Below are 16,305 nucleotides of genomic sequence, written 5' to 3'. Positions count from 1 at the left end.
GGGGGGGGTGGGAGGAGGAAGCTGCTCCGGAGTCCAGCCCGTGACTTTCCTGCAGCCCTCCCAGCCGCTCGCTCTGCTCTGCCGGGGGAGGGGGGAAATCTCGGACATTGTGAGTGCTTTACAAATTCCCCCCGGACGCTATTTTTAGCACAAAAAAGGAGGACATGTCCGGGTAAATCCGGACGAATGGTAACCCTAGTTAAGGGTTTGTGAACTCTCAAGGATCATTTGTTTAAAACACTAGCCCTGCTGTATACTAGACACATGTTACAGACAAGAAGCACAATCTCTGTCAGTGCCTTATGTGTCATGTCCATGGGCTGTCATGACACACTGGAGAGAGTGTTTCAAGGAACATGGTCAAGATTAATAATCATGGGCAAAAGCCCCAGCTGGTATAAATCAGTAGAGTACCATTGACTGTGATGGACTTCACTGATTTATACCAGTTGAAGATCTGGCCCCATGTTTTCATCAGCTATTCCTTGTCTTTGTTAACCATGGGTAAGGATACGATTTTGTCATGGAAGTCACAGATTCTGTGACTTTAACAGACCTCTGTGACTTCTTTGGCTTCAGCCCCCACCAGAGAGGCAAGGCTGGAGCAACTGTCTGCTCCCACCACAGGAGCAGTAGCAGGACTGGAGCAGCTCCCCGTTAACACGCTGAAATTTGGTAGGTTCTTGTCCCAAGACCAGGCCCAATATTTTCAGGATTACTAGACACCTGGAAGCCCTCAGGGGCAAAGAAGTAACACCACCACTCATGCTCTGGGAAGACCTTTCATAATTGCAACATTTTCATTATCCCTATAATTAGTCCTATGAGTAAAATGATCCAAACAAAGAAGGCGGCGTAATACCTGTTAGGAGGCTTATTCCTTCACCCTCTCACTTCCGTTGTCCTTCTCGCATGAACAGAGAGCAACAATACCCGAAGTCCGAAGGTGCAAACAATTCGATGTTTATTGGGGTGAACTTCCAGCAAGCATGATTCCAGTTTCCTTCCTCAGGGCCCCCTTCCCAGCTCTGACACCACAGAGCCTTGCCTGTGCCCCTGTTCCCATTCCCCACCCCACCCCCAGCGAAACATGATTCCAATTCCCCCACCCCCATTCTCTGTTCCCCTTCCCCCCCTTACTTCCTGATTGACTGCAGACTATACAGTAAAACTTGAGTTCTGCTTAGCTATACTTTAACCAATCGTTTTACTGAAATTTAACTAACCAATCCTAACACATTGTAACATGGTTATTTAACCAATTATATCCCACCACCTTAATTGGTTTACACCCAACAAAATTAATTTTACAGCAGATAGAAACAATTACAGAACCAGACAGAGATTATACAGAAAAACAATGGGGAAGTGAAGACTACAGTGATAGAACAATACAGAAATGAGGATTTCACATCCCAGCTATTGATAAGTGAGTTCTTGCCAGACAGGATGCTATCAAACTAAGTTTCCTTTTACATCTTCTAGGTTCTTCCCTTTCTCTGGAGGTGATAAGAATATCAGGACAGGATGGCCTTCCTAACAGCCCAATAGCACCTTATTTCATTGTGACTGGTTTGGGATGTGAGGATGTGACCGTTCGCTTCCCAGCTTACGGCTGCCTCTGCTGCTTAGCCGAAGGCCTTAGCCTAAGAACCAGGCCCCAGCCTGTCACAGTGGCCCTTACACCAGCAGACTGTGATTTTGATTCTTTCTTTTATGCCTCTATAACTAGCTAAGTGATAAGAATACACCTACATTCTTAAAGTATAGGCCTTTGCAGACAGGCCTGAATATCTATATCCTAACAATACCATCCTGTAATAATGTCCTGCATCATTACATGTGTTTACTCATTCTATCCTTGGGGAGGACTCAAAGGGACAGATCCTAGTCTGAATCCAGCATGCCGATAGAGAACTCCAAAGGCTTACCCCACGGCTGAGCGTTTTATAGGCCCTGGTGTCCATCATGCATATGCATGGGGTGTCCTCATCCTAAACCCTAGTATATTCATTAATTTACCCTCATGAACATATACATCAATCAGTTCCCATAACTGTCTGCTGATGTTTTCCTCCACAAATATCCTAAAATTGGTACAAACTGCCTTCTTGTGGCTACCTGTCAGCAGTTTCCCCTTAATTTCAGCACTTACAATTATTGCAAAACAAAGTCAGATGCCATCTTGTGACTTAAGGTCACTGTTAGTTTACGTACTTAGGCGAACTCTATTAAGCTACCTACTTCAGCTCAGACTGTTAGCCCTCATACTTACGCTGTCTGCTTAAACTACTTTTTATAGGTCTTGGTTTATAGTTCTCTTGCATTTCTGCCTAATAGTCCTATTCTATGACCTTATTATCATCTTAACGTAAGTTTGCAGAATACATCGTCCTCCTTCAAATCCGTTCTTAAAACTCATTTGCCTACAACAAAACTTGACAACAGTAAGGCTGCTGGTGGGCGGAGACCACATGCTGACTAGGGTGACCAGACAGCAAATGTGAAAAATCGGGACAGGGGGTGGGGAGTAATAGGAGCCTATATAAGAAAAAGACCCAAAAATCGGGAGTGTCCCTATAAAATTGGGACATTTGGTCAACCTAATGCTGACCAATATTGTCTCATTGTTTCCTTGAGCTCCGCCATCGCTCTGTATCCATCTGTTGTCTCTTGTCATATACTTAGATTGCAACCTCTTTGGGGCAGTGACCCGTTTTTGTTCTGTGTTTTGTGCAGCACCTAAGACAGTGGGGTCCTCGTCCGTGACTTGGGGTCCTAGGTGCGTCTGCATTGCAAAACTAAGTACTACTAACAATGTTATGGTATTTATGTTTGTGCTACATTTGCATTTCGTGACTCTGGCCAAGGTAGGAAGCTGAACTATTGTAAGAGATGTTGTGGTTTTATTACTCTCAGTGAGGCCAGACATACCAGAAACTTCAGCCTTTCCTTATGAGAAATGAAGTTCAGTTAGTTTGTCACTCTTGGTAATATTTGAATTACACTGGCACCGGGGGTGACCCTAACCGAGACCAGAGCCCCATTGTGCCAGGCACTGTATAAACAGATTAATCCCTGCCCTGAATATGTAACTTACAATGTAACTAAACAGAGGGTGTGTTTACAGATGGGGAACTGAGGCACAGACAAATCAAGTGGCCACATAGAAAGTCAGCCCAGACCTCCTAAATGCCAGTCCAGCGCTTTAACCACTAGGCCATCCTTCCCCTCCTGGGGTGAGGTTAAGGATAAGCATTGAGATTTTGTGGTTCTTTATCCAAACTGAACCTCAATTTTGAATTTTTAGAAGTTCGTCCATCACTGTAATGCCAAATATTGGTTCAAATTGTTGTCCACTTCAGGAAGAGACTTTGTCCATTGCCTTTAGTCTGCAGGAATACAGACACGAGATAAGACCTAGGCAGTGGCGGATTAGCCACTGGGCTAATGGGGCCCTTGCCCAGGGGCTCTGGCCAATTGGGGAGCTCCAGAAAAATGGGTGCCCCTGTGCCCTGACCTGCTCTGCCCGCCCGGCATTCCTGCTGGGGAACGAGGGAAACCCCTGTGCCCTGACCCTACTCCCTGGCAGGAGCGCTGGGCAGGTGGAATGGGACAAGCCCCTGCACCCCGACCCCGCTTCCCATCAGGAGCACGGGGCGGGGGTAGGGAGAGAGGAGAGGGGAATGCAGGCAGAAGGGGTGGGTAGGGACCTCCACTTGCTCTGGCCCACGGCCCCACAAAAGCTTAATCTGCCTTCGGACCTAGGTCCCTAAAATCGTGTATTTCTTGTACACCCCAAGCTGCCATTACAGAAAAAGGGAGTTTAGAATCTTGAGGGATTACGTTCTTGGCTTTGTGAATTCCGAAAACATGTGAACTACAAAAGGAAGTAGAGAAAACTTCTAAGAAAGTGAGATTCCCTAAACCAAGAGAGAGAAATTTTGGCCTTTGACATTTATACCAAGACCTCAGAGTCTGATGTCTGAATCAGAAGCTCAGCTGCTGAAGTGACCTCCATGCAGCAGTAGCTTTGTGCAGCTCGCTTTGTTCTTTTCGCTTCTCATCACAACAGCATCAATTCACTCACACTTCCAGCCCCAGAACAAAGTGATAAAAATAAACTTTTCTTTACAAGTTCACCTCTGGCCTACATCTGAGAGCTTCTCTGGGAGTAAAAGCCCTGCATTTGAGCCTCCTGTGTGCGTACTAGTAGGCAAAGCTTGATAAAAGCTTAGCTCAGAAGTGTGAGCCACAGGTCACTGTGGGGAGGGAAAACCGGAGTTGAATAAGTATGCCATATTCCCCAGTTGTCTCATTAGTTCTTTATTTATTTACTACATTTACAGTGTATTTGTATTACAGTATCATAGAATCATAGAATATCAGGATTGGAAGGGACCTCAGGTCATCATCTAGTCCAACCCCCTGCTCAAAGCAGGACCAATCCCCAACTAAATCATCCCAGCCAGGGCTTTGTCAAGCCTGACCTTAAAAACCTCTAAGGAAGGAGATTCCACCACCTCCCTAGGGAACCCATTCCAGTGCTTCACCACCCTCCTAGTGAAAAAGCTTTTCCTAATATCCAACCTAAACCTCCCCCACTGCAACTTGAGACCATTACTCCTTGTTCTGTCATCTGCCACCACTGAGAACAGTCTAGATCCATCCTCTTTGAAACTCCCTTTCAGGTAGTTGAAAGCAGCTATCAAATCCCCCCTCATTCTTCTTTTCTGCAGACTAAACAATCCCAGTTCCTTCAGCCTTTCCTCATAAGTCATGTGCTCCAACCCCCTAATCAGTTTTGTTGCCCTCCGCTGGACTCCCTCCAACCTTTCCACATCCCTCTTGTAGTGTGGGGCCCAAAACTGGACACAGTACTCCAGGTGAGGCCTCACCAATGTCAAATAGAGGGGAACGATCACGTCCCTCGATCTGCTGGCAATGCCCCTACTTATACAGGCCAAAATGCCGTTAGCCTTCTTGGCAACAAGGGCACACTGTTGATTCATATCCAGCTTCTCGTCCACCATAACCCCTAGGTCCTTTTCTGCAGAACTGCTGCCTAGCCATTCGGTCCCTAGTCTGTAACAGTGAATGGGATTCTTCCGTCCTAAAGTGCAGGACTCTGCACTTGTCCTTGTTGAACCTCATCAGGTTTCTTTTGGCCCAATCCTCTAATTTGTCTAGGTTCCTCGGTATCCTATCCCTACCCTCCAGCGTATCTACCACTCCTCCCAGTTTAGTGTCATCTGCAAACTTGCTGAGAGTGCAGTCCATGCCATCCTCCAGATCATTAATGAAGATATTGAACAAAACCGGCCCCAGGACCGACCCCTGGGGCACTCAACTTGAAACCGGTTGCCAACCAGACATGGAGCCGTTGATCACTACCCGTTGAGCCCGACGATCTAGCCAGCTTTCTATCCACCTTATAGTCCATTCATCCAGCCCATACTTCTTTAACTTGCTGGCAAGAATACTGTGGGAGACCGTATCAAAAGCTTTGCTAAAGTCAAGGAATAACACATCCACAGACCCAGTTATCTCCTCATAGAAGGCAATTAGGTTAGTCAGGCATGACTCGCCCTTGGTGAATCCATGCTGACTGTTCCTGTTCACTTTCCTCTCCTCCAAGTGCTTCAGAATTGATTCCTTGAGGACCTGCTCCATGATTTTTCCAGGGACTGAGGTGAGGCTGACTGGCCTGTAGTTCCCCGGATCCTCCTTCTTCCCTTTTTTAAAGATGGGCACTACATTAGCCTTTTTCCAGTCATCTGGGACCTCCCCCGATCGCCATGAGTTTTCAAAGATAATGGCCAAAGGCTCTGCAATCACATCTGCCAACTCCTTTAGCCCCCTTAAGGATTGAACTCATAACCTTGGGTTTAGCAAGCTAATGCTCAAACCATTGAGCTATCCCTCCCCCTCAACTAAAGGCCCCATCTTAGCTTGCAGCTCCATTGTGCTAGATAGTGTTACTCTGCCTCAGTTTCCCTCTCTGTTAAAATGGAAAAAAGATTTCTCAGTAAAGTGCTCTAAGATCCTTTTGATGGGAAGTGTTGTCTGAGAGCCAGGTGTTACTGTTCAATGGTACTGAAGACTAACAAATGAACAAGAAATTAGAAACTCAAAGATGTGGGGAAATGACCCAAGCAAACCACAGAACAAAATAAGCATCAGTTGCTTCAGCTAATCAGATAAGAAACAAGAAATTGAAACCACCGAAAAACACTCTAAATGGAGGGGATTGCCTTTAGCAGGAAATACAAGACCGAGTCATTCAGATGATAGAATCTATGAGCACGCTGCACATATGAAGAAGCAGTGACATATACATGTCATTCAGAGGGAGAGAGAGAGCATTGCATACTGATTGCCATGGTTCCACTGAGCATGGGTTTTTCACCTCCAGGTGAAATGTTATGGTTGTAATTTAAACTCCTATAAGAAGTAATGAAAGTGCAGACATGGCTTGACTTCTAGATGGTAGGACAGGGAAAACACTTTGTGCTATGCAATCTGTGTGCAGCTACTGCAGCGTGCTAGGGAACAACAGTTTCAGATCTGTACGAGTGCATCACAGATCTCTGGGTGCTAGCACAATGTGAATAATAAATAAGAATCACTTACTTGATTGTGACTCGTGAGTAGCAGATATCACCGCAGAAGTTTGTGAATACTTCAGAAACAGGGAAAAAGGCTACCTTTCCACAAATAGTATTGACAACGAATAATTTGCTCCGCTGTGCTCAGTCGATGTGACGGTTCTGCAAGGGAATGAGCACCTATTTGTGAGTTGAGGATGTTCCGTGCTTTCTGAGTCAGGACCTGACATTCGGGATTTGATGCAGTTGTTAAACGCCCAAAGGTTCAGATGTTTATTCAAAACAGGTTAATCTCTTTGGTCTGCAGACCTGGGCTAGAAGTCCTGGTAGAACAGGCTTTAGGTATCTGAAAGCAAGAAATGCTAGTGAGGCAAGAAATACTATGAGAGCAGTTTTCCTTGGGATACATTGGGCACTCCTGTGGTCAGTCCCAGCTGGACCCAGGAGTACAGCGGTGTGAGCTAAGTAGACATTTTGAACCTCTAACAAAGATCACCCTGAGTTTTGTCTAGTTTGGGTGAAGGTTGGAAAGGGTGGCTTTTATGTTTCCTGAACCCGTTCTTCCAGCTCAAAAAATTACCTAACACATGACTTGCTTATACATGGCTGTGACCGGATGCCTGGGATGGACCACCCTGAGAATGCCACACTCAGGCAGACAGCAAGAAATGGGGCAGACAATCCCCCAAAACTGGGGGTTTATTCTATAATTAGATTCACCAACCAGTAACAAAGAACTTCTGTAGCATCACACTGGTTAACAAGAAACCGTTAGGCATTCCAGCCCTTGGTTCCTATCCAGACAAACTGGTCTAATATAGTGAGAGGTTACTGAAAACCCAGTTCACCGGATGTGAGGTTCTACCATTCCTAAAGGATCAGACACTTACCCCCTGGTCAATATATATTTCAAATCTTACCCAAATATCACACTGCCAGACAATCCCTAGTAAACTATCTAAAGATTTATTCATAAAAGAAGGGCATTGTTAAATGGTTAAAAGATTATATACATTACAAGTGGTGATGGGTGAGTCTAATGGCTTGCAAAAGTCTCTGGAAACATCCCAAAAGATTAGAATCCAAAGGCAGTTTAGATGTAGTTTGCTAGAGTCTTTCCATGCCTTTTCTAAGGCATTCCAAGTAACTGCTTGGAAGATCTCAGTCCCTCAGCTTAAACTTTCCCTCTTTAAAGTTCAGCAGACTAGAGATGCAGGATCGTGCCCAAGGTTCAGTATTTATAGCTTCCTAGCAGGCTGACAAGAACTTGTCATAGCAAGGCTTTCCTCCAAGGAAGAATAGGCACTGCAGGTAGTTTGTGGCCCTTCATTGTTAAACTACAACCCTTGCTTTGAAGTTAATCTTCTATCTCCTGTGCATACACAGGTAAACTAGTTGCACTCACTTATATAAGACAATTAGCCAATCCTTCATTATAACAGGATCAATAAGTTGAAGACAATATAAGTAATATTATTAATTTCCTACGGTGTCTCACATCTTTGATCTTAAGATTAACTGAACACAGTTGCATACATGATGTGAAGGCAATTAAGACATGAAAAGGATTTAGCATCTAAAAGCTAATTTGATTAGCTTGGTAAACTTCTAACAGGATATAGGTAAACACAGACAAATACACTTAGCAATTATTCCTTGCTTCTTATCAATACAAAGTGAATGAGTTGGGGTTTGCTAGCTTAATTAGCATATCTTTGATACCCATACATAAGTGGATTGTCTTGATTACAATTGCAAGGCCTCTTGTTAAGTTGTTATGGGTCATACACAGGTTAGTTGATTTGCCAGCGCTACAGTGTCCAAGAATTCTTACCCCTCCAGAACACATGTTAAAGCATGCGGGACAACCTGTGGACATCTGTTGTTTTCCTACAGCCAAATCAGAGGTCCTTAGTCCTCACTCAAACAACACTCCCATTGACTTCCACGGCTTTTGCTTGAGTAGCACAGAAAGGCTGGGTGTGGGGGTAAGGCCCTGGAAGGGACACGGGGAATCTGGGTGCAATGCCACAAATCTCTTGCATAGCTGTCATCTTGGGCATGTGATTTCATAGTTCTCTTCCTTTAGCTCCCCACCTGTAAAATGGGAACAATAATGCTTCTCTTGTCTGTTTAGATATAGAAACAATCCCGGGGCATGGACTGTCGCAAACTATGTGTCTGTACAATGCCGCACACAATGGGGCCCGGTCTACAGGTGCTATTATAATACCAGTACTAAATAGTAACTAAGGAGGTCGGGATTTGGCCCCGAGTGTTGTAAAATTCATGATCTGGAATTTAAATTTGCAAGTGATGCCTGGTTTTTTGAACATCAAATCAACGTGCTCATTGTGTAATCATCCTGCTCTTTTCCTTCTAGGTAATGTGACCAGGAACTGCACAAGCCAAGGCTGGGCAGACATGTATCCTGCCCCCTATGCAGCAGCTTGTGGGTACGATACCAACAGCACTCCAATAGAAGAGGTCTGTAAAGCCCTGATGAATCGAATTCAATATGGCTATTTCCTCAGGGGTGCATAGAGGACTCTCTTGACTGCTTCACCTCATTTTTCCCTTGCACCCCCTGATCCTCAAGGTCTAACAAGAAGGTCGCTGTCCTTCTGACCGAGATCACCTGGAAATAGAGCTCAAGCATTCCTGCTAGTCAGCGTTGACACCAAAGAGCCAGATGTTGAGCACCTGCAAAATCCCATTGACTTCAGTGGGAGTTGCAGGTACTCCGCACCTCTGGAAATCAGGCATCTGACTATTTATAGATATAGCTGCCTCACTGTAGATATCCACGTTTGAACATTTTCAGCCATAATGTCTTTCCCCCTAAAGTATTTGGCAAACTATGGTCGCCCTGTAGACAGAGTCCATTTGCCAGCTTTACCTTCGTTTAGTAGATACGGTGACCTCAGTATTTGCAGTATTACCTAAATGTCCTATAGTTACAGGGTCTGCTGAAGGTGTACATTGGCACAAGTCTATTGACCATCAGGGATGGTCTAGACAGTATTTGGACCTGCCATGAGGGCAGGGGACTGGACTTGATGACCTCTCAAGGTCCCTTCCAGTCCTTGAATCTATGAATCTATGACATCAGTGGAGCGATGCTGATAAAGCTAAGAATCTCGAAAGCTGTAGGGAATACCTAGGGCATGGCAAGTACTCAAGTAACATTATTCAGTTTTCTAAGAAAACTGTCAAGTGTTTAGGAGTGTTTCTGTGTGAGTAATTAATGGTATAGATATTAATATCAATGTGTGTGTGCTTGTATATATGTATATATATATTACATAGGAATTATATTGGTAACAGAACAAGATGGAGCATTGGACATTATACGTTGGGACATATGGTCTCTACATGCCACCCCTCTGTATTAAAAGTGGGGGTGGTCACATAATGTATAGCAGACTTCCATGTGCAGCATTTAGCCAAAGGGTTGAGCTTGGTCCCTCACTGGAATAAACCAGTCATAGCCAGCCTATACAGGGAGACCTGGATTGAGGTATTCAAAGATGACTAGGAAATTTAGCCGCCTAACTCCCATTGAAATTCATGGGAGCTGTGTGGCTAAATCCCCTAGTCAACTTTGAAAATCTTAGCCTTGGAGTCAGCCGGTAGGCTGCACTAGCAAAACATGAGAGGGGACTGGATCCATGCTATTGTCTCACATAAACACAGCTCCACTGTGTGCATGTGTTTCCCTGCATTACTGCCTGCGTCAGCATAAGTGAGTGCTAGGCAACAAGAGGCTTGGTAATAAAAGTATCTCTGTATTGACAGACACTTGTATCCGGCCCATACTTCTCCTAAGTCTCTCCCAGTACTCCCACATTACAGAGACAATCAAGTGATTACATGGAAAATCTCAAGAGGGCTTAGCCAGCCTTAATAACGGCCAAATCAGACAGAAAATGTTAAAGGAGACTTGCACAAAGAACATCAGTGCCCTATTGAAGAGGCCCGCCAGAGCTTCACCTCTTCAAGTGTCTTGTTTCTAAGATCAAAACTTAAGGCCCGGGCTCCAAGTTTTGAAACCCATTGTTACGGCTCAGGAATGCAAAGGGCCTCCTCTAAGAACTCTAGTTTGTGTTCTGAGCACAAGGGGATTTTGGGAATTCCTGTTACCAGCTTTGAAGACCCAATGGATTGCAGAATTGCATAAATGCCTTGTTACCAAGAGAACACACATTGTGTTCTTTTAATTCTCTCTTAATTATTTTCTTTTGACTCACACCGCTTTGTGATGCCGCTTGAGCCAAAATGTGGCTTAGGCACTAACATGCTGTACGTTACTCAACTGTGAAGATGAATAGAAGTGATTTGTTGAGTTGGCTATCATTTTTGGGGGGTAGGGAGAGGGAGGATTGGAAAGAGGGAAGAAGACAGAGTGTATCAGCTAGTGAGACATGCGCTCCACCCTAGGGTGATAGTCATCCAGGTTTGAAACGTCTCCTGAATTTTTTATGTCTACTAAGCACAACTCAGAAACAACATGAAAAGTATGAAATATGCATAAGCACTTTTTGGAAGACTTTGTTCCTGAACTCTGGCAGCCCACAGAATGTGGAATGTACGAGCATCAAAGTGGTGGACTTCTGATCCCTATGGCTGTATAGCCATATATCTGTGGTCTGATTTTTCAAAATGTTTGCATTTGCAAACGCTGGCCCATTTTGCATTCATTATTTGGATGGGTATGTGCAAACTCCCAGTTTTGTGCACGTATGAGTAACGTGGGATAGATCACTTCATCTATGTTCTGTTCGTTCCCTCTAAAGCACCTGGCATTGTGCCCTGTCGGAAGACAGGATACTGAGCTAGATAGACCTTTGATCTGACCCAGTATGGCCGTTCTTCTGTTCTTATATGGCTAGATTCAAAGATTCCAAAGCTAGAAGGGGCCATTATGATCATCTAGTCTGACCTCCCGTATCACACAGGCCATAAAACTTCCCCAGAATAATTCCTTTTGAACCAGAACATCTATTTAAAAAAAAATCCAGTCTTGATCTAAAAATTGCCAATGATGGAGAATCCACCATAACCTTTGGTGAATTGTTCCAGTGATTAATCACACTCACTATTAGATAGGGGCCTAAGTGTGCAATCTGTAAGTGCATTTAATGTGAGTGTAAATGTGGCCTACAAATGTAGAGCAAATCAGTCCTCTGGTGTTCTACAGAATCGTTACTGTTGCTGAATGCATTTTGGGAGCAACGCTACTCATAGAGTTAATACTACCAATACTGTGTTATATCACATTTCATCTGATGTCCTTAATGACTCATTCTGATCTCAGTTACACTGGGGTAAATGTGGAAGTTACTCAGTTGAAGTCAATGTAGTTATCTCTGTAATTACCCTGGCGTAATAGAGATCAGAATCTGGTCCACACTAATTAATCCCCCCTGTGATATAAGTGGTGGTGTTCCCAAGGAACTGGAGACATAGAGATTAAACAAATTGCCTAACATTAAACAGAGAGTCAATGGCAGAGCTAGAGTCAGAACCCAGGAGTCCTGATGTGCAATCCCTAGCACATTTCCTAATTAACAGAACATAATCCCTTTCTCTTTTAGTCTGAGTAACGGTTTAGTGACACAAGCACAGGACTCAGCCAAGTTCCCAATTCCTTCTGTGGCCTGGGATAGATCATGTTAACTCTGTCTTGGTTTCCCGATCTGTAGAGTTGGGGGCGAGAATGCCGACACACCTCCTCACCTGGACTACATCTTCCATTATGCACCAGGCTTAGAGACTCCCAGGATGTGCCACCTCCCCTCTCCAGGAGGGGAGACTGTGGTGCATCATGGAACATGTAGTCCAATTGGGGAGCCCAGCCTATAGAGGAGAATGGAAACATGAAGCAACCAAACTACAACTCCCATGAAGCACCACACAAGCATTTCTGAATCAAAATATTCGTGTTTTCAGCCAACATATTCTGGGTTTTTATTTTTTGCCCAAAAGTCATTTTTTTTCTGTAGAAATAAAACCCATTTTCATCCCAGCTCTATCCCCAGTCTGCATTGATTAAATGAAACCATCTCACACCCTGTGTTAGTGGATAAACCAAAGTGATCTGTTGCCAATGCCCTGTATTACTGAGTGTAAAGCATTCCTCTTCTGCATTAATATCACCATGTAGCCACTTCTATGGTTAAATAAATAACACTGCACCCTGTAGGGTCCTTTTCCTTGTAAAATCACTGCATAATTAGGACCTGATCCAAGACCTCTTGGGATCAATGGGATTGTTTCCATTTGCTTCAATGGGTTTTAGATCATGCCTTCTGCCATTTTACACCTGAAAAGGGTGTTTTTACCATGGTGAGCTAGGAATTAGTGAGTAATATTGTATGAAGTGTTTGTTAAGGACGAATTCTGATGGCTCCTCAAAGACCTAATCATTGCCTCTTTTCTCTATGTTGGCAGACGACGTTCTATGGCACAGTGAAGACCGGTTACACCATTGGACATAGTTTATCTCTCATTGCTCTCACTGCTGCTATGATCATTTTGTGCCTCTTCAGGTGAGAACCTGGGCGTGGAGGGGAAGGGAACGTGCAGGGGTGGGGAAACAGATTGTTTAATTCCAAGGACCTCAGCAGATTCTTGGCTACAGGCTGAGAGTGCCTTGCATTTGGAACGCCCAGCAACCCCTTTCAAGAGCGAGGCGGCTGGTGGCAGTGGAGAGACAAATATGGTTGAATATAGCTCCAAGAAGGACGCGGTCACACATTTTGGGGTGTCCTGTGCTCCACATAGCTCAGTTAAGCAGAGTGCCACCTGTGCCATAGAAACAGGCAGACCTGTCCTCCAGCGTTTTCCGATCTACTTTAAGCGCTGGATATAGAGCAACCATACAATATTATGGTGATGGTGCAATATGCCGACCGTGGATGACTCGAGGCTTTTGGAAGCCCGAGGGCCAGTATTGGTCTCTGATTTGCAGCTGTTTCCCTTAGGAAAATGGGTAGAGATCTTAGAGGCTTGTGATGTCCGCCATGCTTTACGGAATGGAGAGAGTAGCGGAGAACCAAACAACCTGGAGATGGAAAAGTCTTGCTAGATTCTCTAGTCCATCCCCTAAAGCCAATGCAGAAAGGTATCTAGTTCTAATGCTTTTCCCCAATCTTGTACCAAGCAATGGGGCTTCCACCATTTCCCTAGGGAGAGTATTCCACAAGCTAAGAGACTCCTTGTATGGAATGAGATATTTTAATGCTCCAGAGTAGTGTGTCCATTGACTCCAGTTGACCTTGCGCAGAACTAGAAGACCAGTATATGACAGAAGTGTATGGCAAGGTATGCCCTGCAGCCAGCCATCCGATCTTAACAGATGTTCCTTAAGAGGGTTGTTTAAGGTTGGCTGATTAGGCCTGCTTCTTAGTTAAACTAAGACCTGTTTATGCAACTGTGGTAGCACAAAGGGACGTTAAAGCAAGCAGAAACAACCCCCGGAGAATACCGCCACTCACAATGTCTCCCTGACAAGCACAGAACTGGTACGGGGCTCTACACCACCTCTGCTCCCAACCCCCTGCTTTGGGGGTGGATTGTGGATGCGGCCACACCGCACTGCACTAGAGCCTACAAGGGGCTGTAAGAAGCAGCCCCGAGGCTGGTGTAACTTACACCTGGGCTGGACAGATACCTTCATGGCTCCAGTATACAGAGACCACCTTTGCCCCACACTCACTTCATCTCTGTCCCCCGCGCAGGGACAGAGTAACTGAGAATCAGACCCATTATGTTGTTTAGGGCTGTAAAACTTGTCCATTTTCAGGATAGTAGGCCTGTTGCTTTTAATTGTTGGGAAATGTCACTTGAAAACCCCAGAGTTCCTTGATCCAGATAGATCTTCAGAATCTGCTAAAGCCTATGGGATGGAATAAACCCAGTGTTGCTCTTAATGTCAGTTACCCTAACTTATAAAGTTAAAATATAATCCACGTCGCTGTATAAAGTATGCAAATATTTATGAATTTTGGCTAGAGCTGTCAACTTTTTGGCAAAACACTGAAATCAGAAAATATTCTGGATAAAGCAGAAGTTTTTCCCAACATATTCCGGCCAGAAGAATAATGTATTGAGATGAAGTCCTGATGTTTAAAAATGCTATTTCTCTTTCTCTCCCGCCCCACAACAGAAAACTGCACTGCACTCGAAATTACATCCACATGCATCTCTTCATGTCTTTCATCATGAGAGCCATTGCAGTCTTCATAAAGGACGTCATCCTCTTTGAGAGCGGCGAGTCTGACCACTGCTCTACGAGTTCAGTAAGTAGCAGCGACCAGTTGATGTTTGGTTCGGCTGGTTTGGTTCGGCTCCCTTAAGCGGGGAACAAAAGAATGAACACAGAAAGGCAGGCAGGAAAATACTGGGGGAAGCTTTTAGTTGTTATCGCGCTGTATTGGAAAGGAAGCAAAAACCTGCCGGCTTCAGCCTAACGCTGAGGAAGAGGTCGCGGCAGAAATTCTTCACTCAGCAGATGTTACTTTTTAATTGTCAGTGCCTGGGTCTCTCCGCTGCGATGATGAAGCAGGGGTGATAAATGATGAGAAGAGTTTGGAATTTTCTATACTTTGCAAAATCAGGCTACTGAAAAATAGTTTACTGGCCAACCTCCCCGGAGCAGAGGAAAGCACCTCCTATTCTCCGCCTGTGGCATTTAATAGTCTAGTCTTCTGTAGGTCTCATTTCCTTTGGTCTCATTTCCATTGCTGGGTTTAGTGTGTGGTTGCTGTGTGGTGTTGGTGGCCTGTGATATAAATCTAGGGGTCCCTTCTGGCCTTAAACTCTCTGAAAATGAACTCTTGTGCTGTTCCACCCCCCACTGCCTCCATTGTCCAACCTAGATCCATGCCTTCTTTCACACGGTCCCCTTCATGCTTGGAACAGCTTCCCAATTAATATTTGCCGAGCAAGCTTCCTCCCAGACCACCCTGAGACCCATCTGTTCCATGACTCATTACGGATGTCATGACCACGCGGTGCTGTCTGTTTGTTCTCTGGGTTGTTACCCATTTCTGCCTCTGCGCTCCAGGCTCTTCAGGGTGGGGGTGTTATTGTAAAGCACCGTGAATGATTAGAGTGATATATCAACAGTAATAAATAACTGGCCAGAGTCTTGTGTCACAAATAGCTGCCAAGGTTAATTGGAAAAGAAGTCAAGAAGTCAATGAGCCATGGAGCTTGAACGAACCTCTCACCCCTAGGAGGGTTCTCTCTAGGTCAGGACTGAGGCCCGTTGGGGGAAAGCTTCCACCGCAGCTACCCCTCCGATAACCATTCTGTAGCTAACGGAAGGATGTTAGCCTGCTGAGCTCTTAGCTCGGCCCCTTTACAAATGTGAATGGACTAAGAGAGAAGACCATTCCACCTGCTAGTGCGACTTTTCACCGCAATTCACTGAATCCCATTCACTCTTACAGACTAGGGACCGAATGGCTAGGAAGTAGTTCTGCAGAAAAGGACCTAGGGGTTACAGTGGACGAGAAGCTGGATATGAGTCAACAGTGTGCCCTTGTTGCCAAGAAGGCTAACGGCATTTTGGCCTGTATAAGTAGGGGCATTGCCAGCAGATCAAGGGATGTGATCATTCCCCTCTATTCAACATTGGTGAGGCCTCATCTGGAGTACTGTGTCCAGTTTTGGTCCCCACACTACAAGA

General features: G+C 44.9%; 1 protein-coding gene across 1 annotated transcript in view; it reads left to right on the top strand.

Moving 5' to 3' along the window:
• Positions 1-16,305, top strand: part of VIPR1 (vasoactive intestinal peptide receptor 1) — a 169,098-nt gene that overhangs the window by 112,319 nt on the left and 40,474 nt on the right. Inside the window, exons 4-6 of the mRNA XM_034759843.1 lie at positions 8,992-9,095; positions 13,062-13,159; positions 14,779-14,911. Of these exons, the coding sequence (XP_034615734.1) occupies positions 8,992-9,095; positions 13,062-13,159; positions 14,779-14,911 (335 nt within the window). The remainder of the gene's footprint in view (positions 1-8,991; positions 9,096-13,061; positions 13,160-14,778; positions 14,912-16,305) is intronic.

The sequence above is a fragment of the Trachemys scripta genome, chromosome 2, assembly GCF_013100865.1.
Source record: "Trachemys scripta elegans isolate TJP31775 chromosome 2, CAS_Tse_1.0, whole genome shotgun sequence".
Classification (NCBI taxonomy): Eukaryota; Metazoa; Chordata; order Testudines; family Emydidae; genus Trachemys; species Trachemys scripta.
This window is presented reverse-complemented; position numbering and strand designations above follow the sequence as displayed.